At 43.6% G+C, this 23,609-nt stretch overlaps 1 protein-coding gene across 1 annotated transcript in view; it reads left to right on the plus strand.

Annotated features, from left to right (window-relative positions):
- The window catches only part of LOC306714569 (glucosidase 2 subunit beta-like), a gene marked incomplete at its 3' end in the record, with an annotated part of 87,082 nt that overhangs the window by 45,118 nt on the left and 18,355 nt on the right, over window positions 1-23,609 (plus strand). The window contains exons 11-12 of the mRNA XM_079184616.1: window positions 16,289-16,358; window positions 18,067-18,156. Coding sequence (XP_079040742.1) covers window positions 16,289-16,358; window positions 18,067-18,156 — 160 coding nt within the window. The remainder of the gene's footprint in view (window positions 1-16,288; window positions 16,359-18,066; window positions 18,157-23,609) is intronic.

Consider the following 23,609-nt stretch of genomic DNA (forward strand, 5'->3'; position numbering starts at 1 on the left):
TTCTATTTCCTTCAAGTCTTATTACAGATAAACTCAGTACATCCATTTTGTAATAGTCGTGTATTACAGGACTTTGGTAAGTCCTGTGTCAGACACCCATTGTAAAGACATCTTTCACAAATGCTCCCTAGTAGGAGAAAGGGAACACTAAAGGGAACATAATAGTTAAGAATTATGTCAAAAGTCACATTTCTTGTGGACAAAAGGCAGTACAGGTACAACGGCGTGTAACACTTGTGAAGGTGTTCCTTGGCATCATTTGTACTCCGGCTTCCTTAAATGGTGAATCACCCCATAATCCTATATGTTTTTAGCTCTTTCTTTGCGGGGTATAAACCAGTTTCTCTACAAACCCTGTTTTCTATTAACAGAAGACGCCAGAGTTTTCGAATGATAAACACAAGTAGCTGTTCTAGGACTTTCCCTCAGTATAATTCAGTCTAATGAGCACAAAATGTTGATTTTAAATTTGATCTGATTGAAGAATAAGTCAACAAGATCTGATCTGACATTTGATTCCAGCTTTGGGTACTTCACAGGTTTTAATACCGAGTGTTGCATATTTTAGTCCGTACCAAATGAGTACTCAAAGAAGTACTGCACACTTGAATGTTTTTTTTTAAAGCTGTAAACTAAATTATATGGTTGTACTTTTGGCCATTTTATAATTAATTGCAGTGACTGTTCTGGAACCTCTGCGCTATAGAAGCAGCATACGCAGTTCATAAGCCAGAAATAACATCTAAGCTAGTAAATGTAAGATAGTAATCCTGCAAGAATTTCCCATTTTCATGCCGTCAGTGGATTTACCTCGTTCAGACATAACCCTCATGGAGTACCTTGTTGAAACCCAGCTCTCTGATAATGCCGCTCACCTTGGACTTCGGGATGTTCCTGGCTATATTTAGCACAGAGGGTAAACATGCCGCAAGTGACCATTATGCTCTCAATTATCCCCGAGTATTCTCCCCCCCACTGCCCACCACGCTACTTTAGCACTTATTAGGGGCATACTTGAAGCTCACCCACACAGTTCACCTTCAGCCCAGGTAATGAGCTTGAGGCAAGAGACACCAATAGACACATTTGCTGCCACAGATCATTGAGGGGTGACCGTGGTGAATGCCGGTGTGGTGGTTTGTAATGATTTGTGACTCTTAAGATGGTAGCGATGGTCAAAAGATCGACATTATTAAATTGCTAATTGACCCAATTTCCTTTTGGACTCGTGACGCGTGACAGTGCTGTTTGATAGGTGTCTGTTTTTCTGTTTTTCTCAGTTAGCAAAAGCACAGCAGAAGGCACCTATAAGACAATAGCAACAATCCTTCAAGTCTATTGTGTTTCACATTGTGTGTGAGATTGGCTTTCAAGTTCTGTTACAATCCATCCTGGCAGTAGTCGACTGAAAGGCAGTTCAAGAAACTGAAATTCTGCTAAAGTCCCATGTTGCTTTGAAAAACTGGGCTATTGGCAGATACGCTTATCATTAGATGTGCCTGTCAGATTTTATTGGAACAAAAACTCATGCTTAACTGAAGAATTAAAGCGTTCAAGCAGAGCACATCATGGAGAAAGGCGGTTGCCAGCCTTGTAATGTTACACAAATAACATAAGTTGTCTCCCACATTGGCTTGGTGTTAATTGCAGGGTACATTTGGAGCCGTTGCTTTATTTTTACAGGCTCGGCTATGGATACGTTGAGGAGATGCTGACCATACGAAGACAATGCGCTCTCCTTTGTGCCGTCTTTGCTCAACCTGTGTTTGCTAAGATTATGTTTTCAGTTGTTTTGAGTTGGTTTCTATATTTCGCAAGAGCTGCAGTCTCCCGGTCTCGAGAGACGCGGCGGTCGTTGATACGCAGAAAAAAAGACTTTCACAAGGAAGCGTGAGAGCAGCAGAAATGCTCAGCCGTGGGATTTACCTGTCAACTGCACTTAAGCGCGTGCGCTAACATACGCTAGACGCTGCGGCGGTGAAATAAAGGCTGACGTGCCTTTCCTGTGATCCTCGGTCACCGACGACTTCATGTATGTCAGAGCCAAGTTGCAAATAAACCTTGGCTGGATTTGAAGGCCTCTGTGTCTCCAAAATCGTCGTTATAGAATAGAAAGAATGTCGCTAAATGCTCAGTTCTTTACTTGGCTCGTTCCTCTGCCTCCTGGTTTGATTCTGGACAGTTGAAACCGTACCAAGTGATGAAGCTTTAAGACGTAACGGTATACTTAAACTGTACTGAAAACCTCAGCTACTGCAGAAGCTCCTCTTAATATCGCTCCATAGTTCAAGAGCAAAGTGAAAACTGAACCGTCTCACCGAACGAGGAACAAAATGTAGCTCCGTAATAACTTTTGAAATCTGCAGCGCAGTCTCAGACTGCCGTGTCTCAAAGTACAGAGCCGAGTTTTGGGGGTTTTTAACTAAGCACCAGAACTCAATTCCCAAAGCATCCGCCAACTGCACAGCACTTTTGGAAAATAGACACACGGGTAACTGATTTCTCCACTGACAATGTAAAGGAAGAAAAGCTGGCTCTATCATTCCAACCATCTGGAAGTCTGGCTCCGACTTCAGGCTGATGTGTAACTTTTAATTGGAGAGACAGTGGTGGGAGGCAGGAGAGGTAGGAAGGAATGATCCCAGTGGATAGACGGCCAGCGCCTGCTGCCAGATGGACAACCGGAGCTTGCTGGAGTGCACACAGCTTCATTTTCCGGGCCAACGTGGTGTGTGTGTGTGTGTTGTATTCTACAAAGAGATGTTGCAGTCATAGTTTGGCCAAAGACGTCTCAGATGCTATTTTCACAGGACCGAATAAAGGCAAAGAAAACGCTAGATACTCTATTGGAGGGTTTGAATTTCATGAGATGACGTGATGCGTCATTTAGGATATCCAAGTTTTGACAGTTAAGTGTCAGTTGATTGAAGGAAAGCATAAATGATATTTTCTGAAAAATGTTGCAGTGGTTGCATTACAGTTTGTTTATAAGAGACGGAGAGAGATATACGGTAGGTTTGTTGATACTAAATAAAAACAAGCAATTGTGCAGCGGTGGCAGTCTTTGCCTTTTTATTTCATTTGAATTGCAAAATCTGCGCTACAGGCTTCTACAAAAGTTGAAATGTTGAACTGACAAGTCCGGGCCCGCTGTGTTGTGCAGAGTTGTGTGGTATCAAGTCCCCCCCCCCCAGTGTTTCAAGAACAATGTCTGCAGCACCGGGCAGCATTGAATCTTCACAGACGGTGTGTGTGGTCTCTGTGCGAGCCATCTGATAAGAGGCCATAAAAAGGAGCCCTTCAGGGTCGGTTTGGCTTCAGTGTGGTTTGCTGTCTGTTGAGCTCGTCTCACCTTTCATACTTCATTCAGGAAAACTCATATTTATGGATCCTAGGGCTGACTTGTTTGTGTGTGTTTTGCAGCCATGAACTGTTCTTTTACTGCTTTCCTCTCTCATCTGATTTCGTAAATGTGCTTTCGTGTCTGAGGAACATTAATGTAAACGTCACCTATGGCTTTGGTCCGAATGACAAAAAGCTGTGACTTTATGCGATAGATGAAGCCAGCGATGTTATTTATTCCATTTCTGAAAGTGGGTTTAATTCATGAGAGATGCAGTTTAAATATATTACCGTCCGGCTGTAGAGATGTGCAAATCTTTTAAATGCCCTTTTCTGGGTTCCTCTGCTTGGGATTTAGAATTTCTTTTAAGAAATTCAGTTTCACATTTCATCAAACCGCACCGTTTTGTAATGTATAGGTTTCATCTGATTGCTGTCCAGCCATGATGGCTCCAGTGTTGAAAGAAAATCCAAGAGCTGTGTGGGTGAGACGAGATATGATGCGTTGCACGATTAACAGTCGACTGTGGCTTAAGCAGTAGCTGCCTCAAGAGGAGGGTCCAGGTTTAAATCTGAAATGTGTGAACTGAGGCCGTCCCTCGGGTTCACCGGCTTCCTTAGGCCCCTCCCTCCCATAGGCCCCTCCCCCATTAGGCCCCTCCCTCCCTTTCTCCATTCACCAGCCTCTCACAGGCATGTGTATGCTTTTCTCCATCTTCACACCTCTTTCACACCACGTACCCCCCCCCACCCGCCTATCCATCCAACCTCAAACCCCTCGACGTCCAAATTCAATTTGTACAGTGTGTTTCATTTCTACTCTGATTTAGATTTATTTCATGTTGGCTGCTTTTAATTAACTCTATGGATATGTGACAAGGGGGGGGGGGGAGAGAATGACAGAGACAGAGAGATAAAAAAAAAAAAAACTCACATTCGCCAATGAGTTACACCAGCAATCATTTACCACTTAGACAGTAGTGCAGAAGCCCCCCCCCCCCCCTACCCTCCCGTTTGTTGCCCTGGCAACCGGTGCCTTGGTGATTGATTCCATGCCAGTGTGGCATCGCTGCGGGGAATAGAGCGCATGAGCTTAGCGTGCTCGCTACATCTTTCTAATTAAAATGGGATTACAGAGTCATCGCCGTTTGTATGTTCAAACAAACGCAGAGGCTGTGAAGGAAATCAATTTTGGTTAATGTCAGGGCTGTTAAATACAACGGTGGATAAACAAATGTAAGCGAGCTCAATGTACCGATATGCACGCTCTTTGCACACTGTATGAAGATGTGCCTGCGCTCCATTTGCAGGTTGGGAGAGTGTGGGGGGGGGGGTTATAGCGACGGTGCCTCCCTCCAGCCGGGAGTCGGGCTTGATTGACGGCGCAGGAATCACGTGACGCAGCACAAATCACCAGACGCAACAATTAGTCTGTTTGTTGCCGTCTGCTAATCAGAAAATAGTCTTCAAATTGGAGCTTAATGTACATCTTAAATGAACAACGGTTTATTAATTTAATTGGATTAGTCGAGTCAATCATTGTTGCTGTTGTCTTTCAGACTCGGGGTATGTTAAGGTGCTAAATATTCTCCCGTGCACAGAGCTGAGACTTGATTACTTCACGTTTTTACAGTGGCTCTTTACACTTGCACCGCGGGGATACTGTAGCACACCCATGTCCTATTTCAAAACATGGTCTCATATACATTTGAATGAGAAATATGTGTCGGATGCACTAGATGGTATTGTGGAATAACAAGTAGTATAACACAGAGTAGGAGCATTTTTCAAATAATGCTGCAGAAGCAATGCGTCCAATTTTACTTCCATATAATAACTCTACTATTTTTGCTTTTCTTCCTAATCGCCAAGATTTACTACATAGTTGGAGTGGTCTGCTGGTACCAAATTGAAACTACAACAACTACCACTCCCAACAAGTGGCATTCATCAAGATAATTGTGTACTTGAGTCGCATTGTGATGTTTCTTGAAACCCACGGCTGCCCCCGGAGTGGCCCTAGAATGCCGGAGCGTAAAACAGCCGAAGATAGAGCGCACGCGAGTGATGTACAGAGCGAAAGAAAATGACGTACAGTGCTCTGTTTTCAGATTTCAATCACTACAATGCAGTTAGCAAGGTGTAACATAGCGCCTTGGACCCGTTCCCAAGTGAAGCTCTTTGGCACCGGCTGTGTGGAATGTGTCATTACAGCAGAGGTAATAATAGACCGGGGAGTTTATAATGTGAAAGAGTGCCCGAAAGCCTGAGACTGCTGGCAGGAAGAAACCCGGAAGAATTCATGTTTGGTTGTAAACTATGGAAAGCCTATTATTGGCCGATATGTCATGTGACTGAAACATATATTAAATCTCTCATTTTGCCCGTATAGAAATGTGCCGCGAGTCCCACGCACCTCTACTACATCATCGTGTGACGCAGAGGTTTTTACAGTAGGTAGCAAACTACTCTCTGAAATGAAAGTGCAGTCCCAGCCTTATGACACGGAGTGCCTAGATTAGGCATAAATCAATTCGGGCTTGTTTAGCCCTCTCACTTCGGCTCAGTACGGGTGCCAGGCCTTTGTGTTCTCAGCAAGCATGCTAACCTGTGAAAGAAATGTGACAACACTGTGAATTCTCCCCATTTCCCTTTTTTTTAAATTGTGTAAATTGAAAACATGTCTGTTTGTGTGAATACCATTCAGCGCATTATGTGCTCGATTCAGTGGAGTTCATGCGTGCACATGGCTCTGATTAACGTACCACACAGACACATCAGCCGGGGTAAAAGAAGGTGTACGTGTAGTTGCGGGTTATCATCGTCATGTCAGGCAAAAGTCTTCATACTATCAAAAAATTGGCCAAAAGTATTTTTCATTCAGGTCGAACTTATCCAGTAAAATATCTCAACATCCGGTTTGAAGAAATGTTGTTTCCACAGCAGGAATGGGAGCCTGATTTCTACAAGTGGATGGAGGAGGATGTGACGGTATTTTCCCTTTTTGGGGGTGCGTGTTAAAAGTCACACATACGTGTACGTGATTGGTGTCGGGTTTGCTCTCCTCTTGAGCGGAGAAGAAAACCATCTGGGATTGTGTTTGTGTTAAGCAAAGTGCAACGCTTTCCCACTTCCTCATACACACGGTGGCGCCTGGCATCATGTGGGGACTAATGTGGAATCTAAATCTGGACCTTGTTGATAGAAAATGGCAGGTCACACTGTTTGGCATGTGATTCTCACAAACCCTTGTGCAGGCAATGGTGCTAATAGATAATTGCTATCTTAATAGGAGATGAGATGTCGCGTGATATTGCGCTCGGATCCAGTGAATCCGCCTCAAAATAGTTTTTGTATTTATTGAAAATACAACCTCCATATTTCATGTTGAGGCTTTCAGCAACATTTCAACTGATTTTAATTTAACTTTTTCTTTATATATTTAGATTTTATGATAAAATGCTCCTTATATTGCTTATGTTTTCATTTTCAAATTACTTATGAAAATGCAGAGAATGCAGAGAATGTACGACACTGTTAATAAAGTTAGACCCGCCACTAGCTTCAACAACATGCCTTCATTTGCATTGCACTGCATGGATACATATCAAATCATCTCGTGAACTTTTGTTTGTGGATAGCAGCAATGTGCGTGCAGACCTCTGTCTCTCACTCACTCCCTCTCTCTCTCACACACACACACACACACACACACACACACACACACACACACACACACACACGTACGTCCTCTCATAGACACGAGCACTCATCATAACTGTTCGCTGTGGACTCACCTCCCCCCCTTCGCCTCCTACTCATCCTACTGATTGGAGTTGTCAGGAGTCAGAGGGTCACAGTAGAGGATGTCAATAGGCCTCATTCACAGACACAGAGAAGCGCACACATGCGCACACACCCACACACGCATACACACTAAAGCAATAAAGGATAGAAGCAGACAAAATGACAGACAGGCAGTAAAGCGGTCCTGTCTTAAGTGTGTTTAAACCCCCCCCCCCCCCCCCCAGCACAGATGTGCATCAGCTCTCTCTCCCACTCACTGCAGCCGCGCACAGCGACGCCGGGAAAGAGCGTTCAATTTATATTCATTATTCAGCAGTCAACTGCCTTGATTTCAGTGATTGGATATACCCTCTACCACCTACTGGCTCCTCCCTCGCTTTCCTCAGTCCCACGGGAGAGCTCAATGTCTCCTCTCAGCTTCTAGAGTTGATAGTTCTATTTGTGTCTGTGTGTGTGTGTTTCTTTTATGCATGTTAAATGGTGCTTGGTGTGTGGCAATCATCAGGCTTTTGGGGTGTGAGCAAAGAGCAGATGGATTTGATTGGCACTTATCCTAAAAAGAGGCGGGAAAAAGGCTTTTTTTACACATCAATTATTGTGTTTTGGATTTTTTCCCATTTTTTTCCTCCTGAAGCTTCTTAAGGACTACTACTGTTGCTAAACGTCTACTTGGTGCCACGAGGTGCCACTTATAGCACCTGGTGATTTGTTAGTGGAGGAGTTTGATTATCTGATTTAGTTTAAATAAAGTTTCCTATTTTTATTTTGATATCCTAAACAAAATGGAACATGGCTCAACAGCTGAAACAACTAGTTGATGGACAAAAAAATGATCAAAGGTAGAAAATGATCTGCTAATAAATCAATAATGAATGTAAAGTTTTCCCGTCTCCCTCATACCCCCCCAGGTCTATTACAAACAGCTTAACGGGTAGCTGGTGAAACAACCAACACGATCTCAGTAACAACATGCTCATCAGAAACAATAAAGTGCAGTCGAGCCCCGCTGAGAAGGAAAAGAAATGTTTGACGAGACATTGGCTCAGCTATCTTTATCTCCGACTATAAGCCGAGAGAACCACACGCAGAAGCTCACAGGCAGTTTGCGCTCAAATTGTTTTGGGCACCTGTCACCCTCTATTATAATTAGCAAGTGGACGTCTACATAATTGCCATCAGGCGCTGATGTATCAGTGTTGGTAGCCAGAGCCCCGTCCCTTCGTCTTTTAAGCTCTCGTGTTATTTAAAGGGCCGGCGCGCCGTCACAAAGCAGTGCCCTTAGCAAAGTCTTAAGCTGTGTCTTCAGCCAGCGACAGCATCTGGAGCGCTAAAGCAAATTAACTGACACAAGAGGGTTCGGTGTCGGCTTCACCATTTTTGTTTTGTCCACACTTGTCCCCGACACACACTAACGCACAGATGCGAGCACACACAGGCAGCTTTTGATCATAATTGTGACACTGCCAGCAGAGAGAGGGAGGTAACGCTCTTGTCCCAGCAGGGATTGGACATGGTTGTAAAAGTAAATGAGGCAGATGGGCCTGCTTTTGAAATGTGGTGTGGAAAAAAAAATATGAAAAGGCTCCTTTGAGGAATAAAGATAGTTGAAGCGCTTGTTAAGTTGAAGGACGGTGCTGGCACAGCTACAGTAGGAATAATATTGAATAAAAGTACAGTAATGATATACATTGACATGGTTTTACCAACCTTCAATTTCATATTTTCACACGAAGGACCATAAATCAGTAATGTGCATCACCCAAAATACCCACTTCCGCTTGACAGGTGTAGTGCCATCATTCTCTGAGTGTGTGTGTGTGTGTGTGTTCAAGCTTGCTGCTATAAAGAGCTGTGCTCCAGGGCCGAGGGTGAGAGCTGTCCCGGAGTGTATCGCCAGCTGTAGCGTGACGACTTGACTCACACTTGTCGTTCTCCCTCTTTTCCCCCGATTAGACTGATGCAGTGTGGAGATGTATGTCAGGACTACACACACACCCACACACACACACACACGTATAGAAAGCGTATTCACAAAGAGCCGTTGCTCTCGGGAACACCATAGGTCACCAGGCTTGTCTCCACCAACCTCCTCTGAAGCTGGTTGCCGCTGCTCAGCAGTGCCCTCGCTGTGCTGATAGCGGCGCTGCCTAAATTAGCCAGTCAATGATGTTCAGTTTAGTCCAACAACAGCTGACACTAACGCATATACACACCTACACACACACCTACACACACACCTACACACACACACCTACATACACACCCTTCCCCCTTTACCAAATCGCCCTTCCCCCTTACTCTCTGTTGTTCTACATGCTACCTCTTTCAAGCTCGGAGCCTTTGTGGTTACTGCACAGTTGTATGTGTCAGCATGTCTCTGTGTTTGTGTGTGTGTGTGTGTGTGTGTGTGTGTGTGTGTGTGTGTGTGTGTCTCTAATTTGTTTCACATGTCCTGAAAGGCCCCCACAGGGCGAGGCATTAGCATAGCATTGCTTAGAGTGATGCGGTGTCGAAAGAAATCATTTTCCTGTACAGAAAATGTAGTTCTTCTGTTACTTTGTTTTCAAATGTTCAGACAAGATGTAGTGTCAGACTGACAAAAGAACAACAGCATTTAGAGAACTGTCTTTAATCTGGATCTCTATTCTGGCATTGTTGTGTGAGGGTAGTTGTGGCTCAGTGAGTTCCTAGCCCCGCCTTTTTTTTTCCTTTCTTCTGTGTGGTCAATTTTCCTAGCTGCCTGCTCAGCAAGCCCTCTCCGTGGTGCTGACTTAGACGGAGCAAACCTGCGCTGTCCGTGGTGCTATCATCACCGGTCCTATTTCAGTTGGCCCTCGCTGAGCCACAGCTGACTGTGTTGGCTTTCCTCGGCTCCTGTCCTTTTTGTGCTACCTCATCTGTTTGGAGCCAGAGCGCATGCAGTGCTAACGCTGCAGTCTGAGCCGCCCAGTAACCACGAAGTGCAAGCAGATCCAATGTCTGCCGCAGACTATACGCGGCCAACTGCCACTCTGGATCCATTTTCTGAATCTTCAGGAGCAACTTTTTTTTTTTCATCCCCATCTCAAATCCTGCCAGTGGAAATGTGTATCGGGATGAAAATGTGTCATTGCTCTAGTTTGTGCAGGCACATGTGAGGTGCACAAACTGTTCTATAGTTTGGTGACTCACTGCACGCTGCAGTAGGGGGGGGGGGGGGGGGTCACTGGCAATCTGCTGCCTGTCTGCTCTGAGCAGGTGTGGGGTCCCGAACGCCACCGCTTTTTCTTCACTCTCATTGGTCGAGTTGCAGTTTGAATATACTTCTACAATTCATGGCTTGACTTGAATCAGTCATATCTAACCACGTGACACCTCTGTGTGCACAGAAAGTACATATTGTTTTCAAATAATGCCAGGAAGCGGGGGTTAAGATTAATATCTGATTCATATCACGACTGAACATGGTTTCCAGTGTTGCGCACTCACTTTTTGTGGCATGTGGTTAAGCCCAGGAATGACTGTGGATCACCGCTAGATCCCGCAAACATTTGCACAAAGTTATATCAATAGAACTGTTTGAAAGAGTGTGTGTACCACGGGACACGCATTTATTTAATAGTTTTTGTATTGCTTTTGTATTGCTAATACTGCATTTAGCTGTACCTACAAATGCTGCTGTAGCAAAAAACATTCTGCTTGCGGGATTGATAAAGTACCCATCGAATCTATTTTGGTGTGAAGCAGATCATAGTTACATCTTCTCTTCTTTAACGTTGCCATTATTCTGGTTTTATGCTTTCTATCAACGGCTCTTAACATGAATCGCATTGCTAGACTTCTGTCTCCCACATACAGGCGCTATAACATGTCCCTCAGTTCACATCGGGGTGACCGGGGAGCTTTTCTAAGACGACGCAGCCCGGCACTCAACAAATGAATTGGCATGTGATGTGAGGCCGCGGCGCTTCAGCGCGTACGAGAGCCCTGGGATCGGAGCTCCGGCGGGTTACAAACCTTGGCAAGGGCTGATGGTGTTTAAAGGCTCCGTTCAGCACTTTCCAAATTAGATGTGAAATGTTAGGCAGGAGGGACTTGACGTTAATGCGGGGCTCGCAGAGACCTCTGACCCCGGGCCGAGGGCGACGCGTCCTTAAAACATAATTGTCCTCACCTTGAGCGCTGGTTCGACAGAAGGAGCAAAGGAAGAGTCAAGGGAGGAGCAGCTCGAGAAAATGTCTACCAAGTTTCCTTTTGCGATAGAACAAGCTACATCTTTTTTTTTTTTTTTCCGTTGGCAAGAGGTTGAAACGATTTGCCTCTCACCTTCTCTCACCCTTGCAGTGTGTTTCGATAGCCACAGGAGGAATGTATTGGATTGCAACCATTCGAGGGATACACCGAATTAGCCCGTTTCCACTCATCAAATGTTGGAAGTCTGATTTGAGCGGCTGCCAGATTTCTGTGTCTCATGTTGTCTGAAATAGATTTTTTTTTTTTCTTTTTTTTTTCCTTTCCCAGCTCCTGAAGCTAACAGCGTTTGGCACTACACCAAGATGATCCCAGATAAAGATATTTTATGAGATGGTGCAGACGAGTACTCTCCAGTGTGCAGCCCCAGTTATGTCGAGAGTTCTCTTTTGTATGCGCGTACTTGTCCATCACACATTTTCTCCATTTCCTGCATCTCCTTGCATTGACGTCACACAACTACTTGAGTACATATTCAGTCATTTGTTGTTTATTTTTAAACAAGACTCCCTCAGAACCAGTGCAAATCGATGTGCTTCATCTTAACATCCACATTTAGGCAAGGAAACAATTATAAAACTTGTCAAAACTCTCGTGCACTGAATGAATAGCCTGTCATCACGTCTTCTGTTCCTCCACCTACCGAGCACGCTCCCTCAGCAGACGGTCATCATCACTCGCAAAACCATCAAAAGGGAGCATGTTGATTCGTACATATGAGTCGCATCCTTCCTGCTATTACAGTATGTTGCGAGATGACAGAGTTACCCCCGGAAGGGGACCAAGTCATGAGCAGAGGAGACGCAGAAGTAGGTCAGCTCCTAGGCGTTTGTTACATCATACATATTCATAAACAGCACCCAGTTGTTGCAGAGTGAACTCACTCCGCACAGACTGTTTACTCTGTTCATTGGGCCCCCCCGTTCTCTGTTAAAATGTTAAACATCACAATGATAATACGGGCAATTGACTCCGACTGCTGCATTTACATGCATTTACCGCTGTCACGTGGATACAGCGCTTCTCTGTAAGTCGTGCATTAAATTGGGTCTAAAACATCAAGAAAACAATACGTTATTTAACGGAATAGTGTGACATTTTGAGAAATATGACAGTTAAATGAGTACCTTAAAGCTATCTTATATATTAAGCTACAGTCAGCAGTTGGACTGGGAGCTGTGGCTCTGTTTGAAGGTAGAGGGGGGGGGGGGTGTTATAGGGAGTTATGTGCCAGACTATATCTTGGCCGAGAGCAGTGACTCTGCTGGTTCCCTGGCAACTTGATGATGACGACAAGACTCCAGAAAGTCCCTTCTCGCAGATGAGGAACGGTTCAACACGTGACACCGCGTTAAAACCACAATGTGTCATTTTTTTTTTACACCTTGATATTGTTCAAATTCAACACATGTAAAATACCAGATGTGCTGGCCCGTTCATTACTTTCAGACAGAAGCAGACCAGCTGTTTCCCCAGTTTACAATCCTTAGGCTAAGGTAAGCCAACCAGCTGCTGTTTGTAGCTTCGTATTTAACAGGTGGTATCAATCTCCTCTTCAACTCTTGTCATGAAAGTACGAATATTCAATTTACAACGGAATAAAATAGAGAAAAGTTAGCAAATCTAAACATTTGTGAAGCTGAAATGTTTCTCATTCCTTCCTGACAAATCACTTGAATGTTTATTGGTGATTGGATATAATGGCGGCTGCGTAGTGAATGGACCCATTCTTAATTTCAGTGCGTCCTAGCCGCGATGCTTATCCTTCAACCACTGTGGATGAAAGAGTGTTGCGGGAGAGTGTGGGAGACTGAATACAAACTGAGTCAGTCACAAGGCTATGAATTGCACTGATAGTTCAAAACATGATGCTATTTCTGCCAGCCACTGTTATTCACTCAACCCTAATACAATCAGACACTCCAACACAAATATTATGCAGGGGGGCGAGATTGACCTCTTCCCAACTCCCAGCAGCCTGTGCTGCAGTTTCAGAATCATTCGTGAGATTTGGTTGGATGAAGTTTAACTTTAATTGAATGTTTGTTTAATTGCTATTCTTTATTTTTGAACACGTTCTATTTAAGATTAAGATGCAAACATTTATCTTATTTTTGCTGGCATGTAATGTTCTCTTATTACATTATTTGACTAGCTGAATAAATAGGGTAATTAGCACCTGTGGTCCGTCGTGTTTGGTGCTTGCCAGCAGCCAGCCATGTTGACAGGATCTGAAAGGCCTCTCTCTCGCTCGTTGTTGCCACCTGCCATAAACATTTCATTACAGGAATCCTTTAACCTATATTTTATCCCTCCCCGCTCTGCAGTCAGAACAAGTTCGCCAAATGAGGGGGGGGGGGGGAAACTGAGGGAATGGAGCTGGAGAGAGGGAGGTGGGGCTGACGGAGAGACTCCGAGGAGCTCATGTTGAAAATGTTGAAGATAGGAGAATGAAAAAAAGGGGTGAAGGAAAGAGGTTGTGAAGGAAAAGGAATAGGAATCTATAACATGGAAGCTTGAGCATACTGCCAGGCTTTATCTTAAAGAGCAGGTTTTTACAGAAAACAAAGCAAACTCCTACATGCGCTAAGATAGTCGACGCAATCTCGCTAAAGGTGTCTGTTGCTAGCGTGAGGTTCAAGAGTGGCCTCACTGCATTGCCCTTGTTCCGTTAGACATCACCGCGGCGCACATTGCACAGACATCGCAGGCTTCTTTTCTTAGAGTTGCAGAGAAATCGTCTTGCTTATTGATTTGTTTCGCATGTAAACAGAGCGTCTCTGGGTCTCCGGCTCAAGGTCTGTATGCACAGGAGAGTTCCGACAGAAGACGGCCTATACTGTACAGCGTATTCCTCGTCTTCTATTTCTGTGCACGGCCTCTGTGATTTAAAAACCCTCTTGATAGCGTCTAGTGCTAAAAGTACAGTACACTTGTGGAAGTGGAAAATGTCATCTACTGGTCAACCAGCATTTGTCCTACATTTTCTCTATGAATATCCTCTTGTTGTAGAGAAATATTTTGCATTCGTGCATTTATTTTAATGCACGACGATAAATATTTTGTAGGATCTGAATGTTAAAGTGAGCCATTATGTTGATTAGGTTTAAAAGACGTGAGCATAAGCACATAAAAAAAAAACCCGGGCTTGAGCAGTTAATTTATGCTTGCTGTGATTCTAATGGCATCACGTCCGTTGACCGCATGACCGTTAATCTAATCTCCGCAGTCATTAAAGCGTGAGGTCTTTTTTTGGTATACTGTACATAGGCCTCGGGTTATGTCGGCCTGACTGGTGCAGAGACCCTTCCAGAGGCTTTCCTCGCCCTGTGTTCCCTGCTTTGGGTGCTTCTGTACGCCTGGCTGCTTTCTCAGCCTTCTCCCTCCTCAGCTCCCCCCTTTACCGTCGCCACTCTCTCCCTACTCCACTAGGTTGCTGCAAGGGGTCAAATGTCACCCTCGTGGGATTCGGCGTGCGTGCGCGTGCATGCGTGCGTGCATAAGACGGAGAGAGAAATAGGGCAAGATAGGGAATCTGAGTATGCGAGAGAGAACATTCCTTTTCGTATGACTGTGGCTTTCTGAGGGAGTTTGAGGAATCAGAGGTGCGTTAGGGACCGATCTCCCCTTCTTGGTGCTATTTAAAAAATAAACTAGCCAATTACAGCATGGCAAATCACATCGAGCCTCTCGGACACACCACATCTGTACAGGAAATAGGTGCTGGGGAGAGGTAATGGGTTGGGGTTATCTTTATTGTCAACCTGCTGAGACCACATGCAAGGAACATGCTAATTGGTATTCAGACCAGGGCTGTGACAGCTTCCCACACACGGTCCGTAGACAATTAAACTGGAGTCGTCACTTCTATCTCGTGCCACTTTCGCTCTCCTTGGTTCAGGGTGGAAGTGGAAGACACTGTGGTCGACACGCTTCACCTGGAATATGATTCTGTTTGCTGTTGTGTCAACCTCTGTTGAAAAAGGATCTATAAGACAATCCGTGGTGACATAATCAGATGTCATTTGAAGAAACCGAGTTGTGCACAAATCGCCTATAGGTTCAAAAGTAATTTACAATATGATATAGTAAGGGGGGGGGAACCCTCAAATGGAAGAGGATGGAACCAGCAAATGTTTTGCCTCTTCGCTGATAAAGGACTTAAAGCTGCACTATACTGTTTCTATTAATCCCCTTTGATTAAATGCTGACAATAATATGTAAGGACTTGCTTGTAGTTACAAATCCACAGAGAATTATCGCTCGGCTCTGCAGTTCCTCTCAGCTTTGCAGAGTGTCAAGTGTCTTTCGTCTCATTGTTTGGTTTTACCGCCTACAAAAACACACTTTCCAACCACATTTCCAGCAGTTTTCAGTAAAAAACTGATACTACACATTAGATGACCTGCCCAACACTAAATGACTGAGACGAGGTTAGCAGCTACTGAAGACGGCGGAGCATTTAGCTGCAAAAGAGCCAAATATTTCCCTCAGGGGTTGTTCTAAACCCAAATAGAGCTGAAAGGAAAGTGAATAATGTAAAGTGGCCAGACAAATATGCAAACAGGGTAGTTTACACATCTTATGTTTAATTTATGTTTATTTTTACCTAGTGTGACAAAGAGAGAGAAACATATCATCGCTGTGGCCACCTTTGCTGTTTTCACACTCACCCCTTTCATTTCTGTCTTGGTAAACACAGTTGTCAGTGTAAAGAGGCTAATAAGCCTGCGGGCCTTTCGGCAGTTACCACACCTGGAAATAGCATTTTATTTTTCTGTTTATGTGCAACCTTGCTACTCGCCCGGTCTTGGATATCACAGCCTATTTTTAGCGCCCACTGTTTTGGCAGCTGTTGAGATGCAACAACTCCACAGTGTTAATTTGTGCGACCTTTTGTTTTGTCTAGCTGCAGAGTGGGAGGCTACCAATCTGAAGAAAGTCGAAGAAGCCTACGAGACAGTCAACATGGAAATAAGGTAAGGGCAAACGGCAAAGAAGTAGAAGTAGAGGTTCGCTTCCATCGTCACATATTTGTGGCTCAATCGTCAACATGCTGCACTTCGTGTGGACAATGCATTTGCTTCTCACACTGCTGTGTTTGTAACTGTGCTTTAAAATAGACTCCATCCGTTTGTGCTGCACAGTAATGAATGTGTACTGTAATACCTAAGGCTAATTTGAATGAAGAAAAACAAACACTATTGCCTACTGTGCTCTGCTGGGTAGAGCTATTCAAACTTATTTTGAGGAGGGGAGTGTCTTCCCGGGTTTTCAAATTGTCCGAAATTGCTTTGTGGCATTCTAAAGACAGACATGGCACAAATGAATGCGGCAAACGCTGCAATTATTTTTGTATTATTGTTAAGAAAAGGAACTGCTGTCACAACACATTAGCTACGCCCGTATATTTCTATCGAGAAAAATTGGGTGAGATTGCCTGTGACGTGCTTTTTCCTCCCTCTCGGATGTTTCCTCAGAGCTCCGAGCCAGCCAGCAATAGCTGATAAGTAGCTACTGTGGCCCTTAGGCCTGCAAACTGTTCATTACAGTAGGCGGAGAGGAGAGCCATCCACAGAGATGGCTGTTACCAAAAGGTCAAGATTTTTCCCCCCTTAAACTGGCTGCATAGGGGGGGAGGAGGGAAAATAAGCTGGCATGACCTCAGTTTCTCTATTTCTTTGTCCACGTTGCTCCCGGTCGTTTACTCACGTTTATGTGTGTTGGAGAGGATCCCCCATTTTTCTCTTCAGGCCATGTCCTTTATCAGTGTGCAGCGCTCGTGCATTCATAGCTTTTTGAAACTAGCATGAAAATAAAGTCTCTTCCTTCTTTGTCCACATCTTTTATTCCTTGAGCGTGCCGTAAAGGGTAATTTCCACAAAAATTGACTCTATGCATGAATGTTATGACCCCCCTGCCCTACGGAGAATAACATGCACACACAGTCACGCAACCTGCGTTGCTTTTCTGACCCCGAATCATCCCCTTATGCCACCCTACCTTATCAACCTAAAGCGAAACAATCACCCGCTCCAAACATTTGTTAACCCCATTAGCAGTTCTGGGCTATGAATATGGAAATAAGGGCCTGTGCGCCGTTAGAGATAGGGCTTAGTTCCCTTGTTAGCGATTAGTGGAGAAAAACAGCCCTCACCAGCTCAGATAATTGGAGACGCTGCATAGAAATGGGCTTTAAAGGGCCACCTCATCAACACACTATTCAAGAAGTCACTAAAAGCAGCAAGGAAAATAAAGCTACATTGTCAGCACAGTTAGGAGTCATCTAGACGTTATTAGAGCAGCTTGTCAGAGACTTGGAACAAATGACCTACAATCCAATAACAATTGTTTCTCTCGTATTGAAGGGGGAGCGTGTGCTGCAGATTTAGTACTTAACCCCATTACATAACTCATTTTTAGGCATATTTTTAAACTTGTCCTTTTATAGTACCTGAAGTTATTTGCTTAAAACTATACCACAAGTGTAATTGCTTTCAAATGACTATAGTACCTGAAGTTATTTGCTTAAAACTATACCACAAGTGTAATTTAAGGTTTTTGAGGGTCATGTTTACAGATGCAACTGTTTAACTGTTTACCATTTTGCATCAATAAAAACGGAATTCAAAAGAATCCAGCCTAAAGTGTGCGAGTGGTCTAATGTGTTTTTTTTGGTTTTCCTAGCGATCTCCGGAAAAAGCTGACCATCGACTATGGACCCGATTGGGAGTTTCTGTTTTTGAACAGCCAGTGTTACAAGCTGAAAGTATACGAGTAAGTACTGACAGGATTTTCGTTGCTTTTTTTAATCTGGAAACTCGTCCTAAAATCTGCTGTCGTCATAATATCGTATTACAAAGACACACTGACAGAGAAATACATTTTCATGGTTTTGACAAAGTTCTCATGAACCGCCGACGCTTTTGATAGTCATGTTTACTCTCAATAATGGAAATCACAGAAAATACATTTCATGTGCAACACAATGCACTGCAGGTAAACATAAAAACGTTTCAAAGAATCATTGCGAAATCCATATTTTAACCAGATGCTGGATCTTATTTTGATTTGAGCTGTACTAACAATAAATGTAATCTGGAGCAAACATGAACCATCTCAGCAAAGATCTACCGTTTAAAGTTGATCATTTGTGAGCAGGAGAAAGCCGAGCAGCTAAATCAACTTAATTTAATCAACAGAATGAGCTTCTTTTACTCTCTCCTGCTGCATCCCTGTGGCCCCTGCTGGGGTAGAATCTGTTCTCCTCAGGAATACTTGCCAGCTGGAGCTTTACAAGCCCGTGGGTGGTTGCAGTTTTGAAAGAAGATGATCTGAGATCTGCACTGAGATCTGCACTGCAAATACACTTTTCAGAGATTCTTGGGAAATCTGTGGTTTTCCCGCGCCCTTATGCACCAGTTTGACATGTTTGCTTAGTTTGCCATTTAGGAGGCAAAAATCTGAAAAGGGAAGTTGCAGTTCTTGTACATAAGCCAGAAAAAAAAATCAAACTGTTGTTTATTTAGACAGTATTGGATAACAATATGTGAGAATTGAAGGCTTGACTGGGGGGGAATAATGTTAACTGCAGTATGTATGCAAAGCATTAACCTTACCAAACCAAAATATTAAAGTTGTATCCGTTTGAAACACCCTCAGCCTTTTGCACAGAAACCCATGCTGTACTTATGTACATCCTTTTTTGTCCCGCCGCCTATTGCTATCATCCGTTAGGCAGCCTTCAAATGACTGAAGAGCACAATATCCACTAGCATCTACTCGGTTGAAGGTCCTTTGACCTACCAGCACCCTCTCAGCAATGTACCAGCCCCCCCCCCCCTTTTATCCTTGCTGTTCGCCTTGAACTGTGATCCTGAAAAGATCTGACATTGACAGACACATAAACCAACAGCTTTCTATAACACTCCCTCCCATGCCCTCGAGGAGCGAACTAGCAGGGCTACAGTTCCTCTCCCATGATGGAAAAAGAATCACGCACTTCTTTCTCCAGCCTCTTGATCATCGCTTGAAACCATCTTAGAATCGCCCTCCCTGATGTTTTAGATCCCTCGCGTTTGATTACGTTGCTCCCTCTTTTTTTTGGGGGGGGGGGGGGGGGGGTAGAAAAGATGGTAGAAGAGCCTGGAGCCATAAAAGTTTGCCGAGTTGAAATGCTTGTCTATCTCATGTAAATAATAGCTGTTCTGCTGCTGGGTGTGGCAAACAAAAGGCTCTAAATGCTGCCATTTGAGGATCATTTGATAACAATGTATACAGCATACTGCAGGCCAAACTTGCTGCTGAAGCTCACTTCCAAAAATCCATATATTCCCCCTGAAATGGTCTTTTTCGGGTGCTGGTGGACCCTTATCACTAGTGGGGGAATTTAAAACGCATGGCTTCTGCAAGTGAATCAGAAATAAGCTCGGCAATTCAGTCAACACAGCCTGGCACAGCATGAAGGAAGACGCCCCATAATGAGTTCTCAGAGGCGGAGTCCCTACCTACAGCAGAGTCTAATATTCCTCTTGTGGATTTGTTGACACTCCTCAAAGCAACTTAAATCGCGGGGCTGTGATTTATGCAAGACTGTCAGGTCAGATTGACTCAGCCTCCGCTCTCGTGTCATTAGAAAGTACAGCACTTCAGTGAGTCATGCCCGCCACTGTGGTTCGGCTTTGACAGAGAAGAGGGATAACGCAGCACGAGTGACACTTCCAACTGTCTGCGGAACATCACATGGCCTGAGCGGTACACTGGGTTCTTCTAGGGAAGAGAGAGAGACGCCATCCGGGTAACCTAGAGGGAGCTGTTTCCGTTTCAATAGAAACCACTGCAAGGCGGGGGGGGGGAGTCCAAGATGTGTCTGCTGACTGTCAGGAGTGCGAAATGAAGAGTAATGCTTGTTAGATTTCAGAACGGCTTTTAATTCAATGTAATTTAACAGACATTCAAGGCTTTTTGCTATTAGAGGATTGATGTTATGCCAGACAGCAAACCAGACTACAGCTAACTACAGAGAAGTGCATGCAGGCACACAAATGAAATGAAAACCTTGTTTATTAAGGGTACAGAAAGGCAGAGGGCCTTGTTAATCATAATTGGAATGTTGTTGAAACGAGTGGCTGTGAACGAGATGTTTACGCAGGTCCGTGCCTTAGAGGATCGGCACTTTGTCACACTCAGTAGCTCTCAAATTATGATCGATGTGGCACAGACACTGTTGTTACATTAAAGCATGTAATTTAGCATTACTCTTAATGGGCTGCTTGTGCAATTAATTCACTTCAAAGGGTCACGTTTGGTCATTCGTCACATTACAGTAACAGAAAGATTGCATTTTCCTGCTTTAAGATCTTTTTTTAGAGTTCTAAGTACCCCGATTTTTAAGAACTAGGTACGTTTGTAGTTCATAGAACAGCGATTTAAGGTTTTATTTTACACTCCTATTGACCCGAAGCAGTCGGAAATCACTGCAGGATGGCGGCTATTTTAGTTTTGCTTGTGTTAATAAAGAATAAATAAGAGAGCTTGTAGTGAACTCGCCACTTGCCGATCCCCCAGCTGGAGATGTGTGCGAGCAGCTCAGGCCAGCCTACATCACTTCACGTCATGTTGGCAGTGCGAAGGCAAACAGAAAGTCTGAGGTTAGCTCCCCAGTTGGCAGTTCCTGCCAGGGAGTCCCAGAGCAGTTTGGTCCGAAAATGTCTATTGTCAGAGGCCGGTGTGTTAGTTTCTCTATCAATACTTTTGTGTCCGTCAGCCCAGTGGTTCCTAAAAACAAAACAAAAAGGCAAATTTTCCAATAAACAACAATTGACGGTTGCCGATATTGTTTCTTTTGCAAACTAAGTTTGGAGAAGACTTGGTCCTCCTCATTTTCCCCGGATGCCACGATGAGGAGCGCAGTCAGTTTACCTTCCTGTTGCATCACCGCCCTCACGCACTTGTGATTTCAACAAAGCAGTCCAGATACTGGTCCTTTCCTGTTCGTATCCGAAGGCACGTGGAGATTCTGCCCAATCCACAGCAGGGGCTGCCATCTGAAGTAGCAGGAGTTTTTCCGTTGGTTCAGTAGACCTGTGGGTTGGCAGTGAGCGCGTGTGCGTCTGGTGGGGTCATAAAATCATCACATCTCATCGGTCTTTGTTGTGCTGCCAACTTTCTAGCGAGAGAAATGGGCATGAGCAGAGTATCTGTGGGTTGGTTGTGTTGAAACAGTCTGGGTCAACCTTTCAGAGATTTTTTTTTTTTGTTTGTCACTGCACACCAGGACTTCCTGTTTCTCATTCTGTTTGAGACGATTTAGAGCCAAGTTAATCATCTTTATTGTTTTAAAGACTTTCTGTGCTGGTATTGTACCAGCTCAAGTAAGATTTTCAATTGATTGTTGTTGCACAGGCATACAACCTTAGTCAGAGTACATAACCCTTCAAAACACCAAACATAGCTACCAAAACATGAGATACCACTAACAGAGTGAGGAGTATCCTACTGTCACCATGTGTGCCATTCATGTGTGTAGAATTCAGCTGTCAATGTGCAAATTATGGACACTTATACTGGAAAAAGATTCCCCGTCGTTCCTTTTCATTCGGAGAACCGTAGCCTACTCGTGTTGTACTGGTAGACAGAACAAATGTTTGTGGCTTATAGCAAGAGGAATATTATGTGACGCGTGACAATGTCAACCATAAAGTTAAAAAGCAATAAAACTCAAAAGAGAGACAGTGAACGTCATTACAATGCTAATATTATATCACATCTAATATGATCTAATTCTACAGCTGGAATAACTTCAGAGAAAGTGTTATTACTATCCTAGACGTACAAATGTTTGTATTTCTAATGAGTAGTTTCTGCTGCTACTACTTAGTACTGCACTACACTCACTGACCCATTAAACGTTATGTACTTCTGCCATGTTGAACATGAATTTAACATGAATTTTAACCCACTTATACAGTTTTTTTTTAATAGTTACAACTTGATATGCTTTCTATGATAGACACAGTAAGACATATATAATATACTGTATATAATAGTTGTATTAAGTCTGTATGTAGTCAACAGCTGACTGTCGCTTTCAAATATAGAAAGTTCAATTGAATAATATCTAAACATAATTTATTGTCAGATTTCAAATTGAACTGGATGAATAATAATAATTAGTGATATTGAATAATATTCATTTACATTAAATCACCTAAGGGCACCAGCCCTGTTAACAAAAAGAAAATGATAGCCAGTCGATGTTGTCTCATTAAAGTATATGAAAGTATTTGGAACTCTGGTTAGCAACTAGAAAAGGCAATTTGGTTTAAAGCATTTTTTAGACGTTTTGAAAGACCCATTACTTAGCCCTTATCATATCTCCCACAAGCCTCAGTCGTAACCTATTTAGAGAATAAAATAGCAGCAATGATAATGTAACATCTTGAGAGATGGCCGGGAGAATGCAGCTTTAAATGATCTGCCAGAGGCTATTTGCCTCATTGCCCTTAGTGATGGCTCTAAAAAATAAATAAGCTTCAAGTTTGGCTTGTTTTGTTTCCTTTTTTTGCATATAAATTGAGCCATCTCTTTGAAAGGCTCTTTCGCTCTGCATCACTATTATTTTTCCCCCTGAGTAGTTCATGTGGTAAAGGGGCTCTCTGCTATGCATTCACCGTACCTCTCCATGTTGTTTCACAGACGATATCTCATGCGCCGACACTCTGACGCTCTGCATAAAGAATGTCAATGGCAAAATATGATAAGCTGTCAAGAAAAGTGATCCTCCACCACCTACGAACACTTCACAGCAGTTTATATAAACTTGCATTTGTGGTCTTCCATGTGGAAAATGAAGGTAAACTGCAAAATGGCCTTCGATGAACTGGCATTGGGTCTCTGGGCTGCCAGCAAACTCTCCTCTAGATTACCAAGCGAAAAAGGAATTGCATTGACCTAATCTCACAATGGTCATGATGGTTTTTAAAAGTCGTGGAAATGTAATTTTGTAATCTTCTTAATATTAGTTACCCTATCGAAATTGGATTGCATAATTGCGCCTGAGGCCTGATGAGCTAAAGGTAAAGCTCTCACTTTCAGTCTTTTACTGTCGGAGAGAGAGATCCAAACTATGCAGAACTCTTAAAACTAATGAAAGTACGGTGACTACATTTACGATACAGTGGTTTTAAGTCATTAGAATTGCAATGGAATATTTTCTGGCTGTAATATAA

The sequence above is a fragment of the Pholis gunnellus genome, assembly GCF_910591455.1.
Source record: "Pholis gunnellus genome assembly, chromosome: 23".
In the NCBI taxonomy this organism is placed as follows: Eukaryota; Metazoa; Chordata; class Actinopteri; order Perciformes; family Pholidae; genus Pholis; species Pholis gunnellus.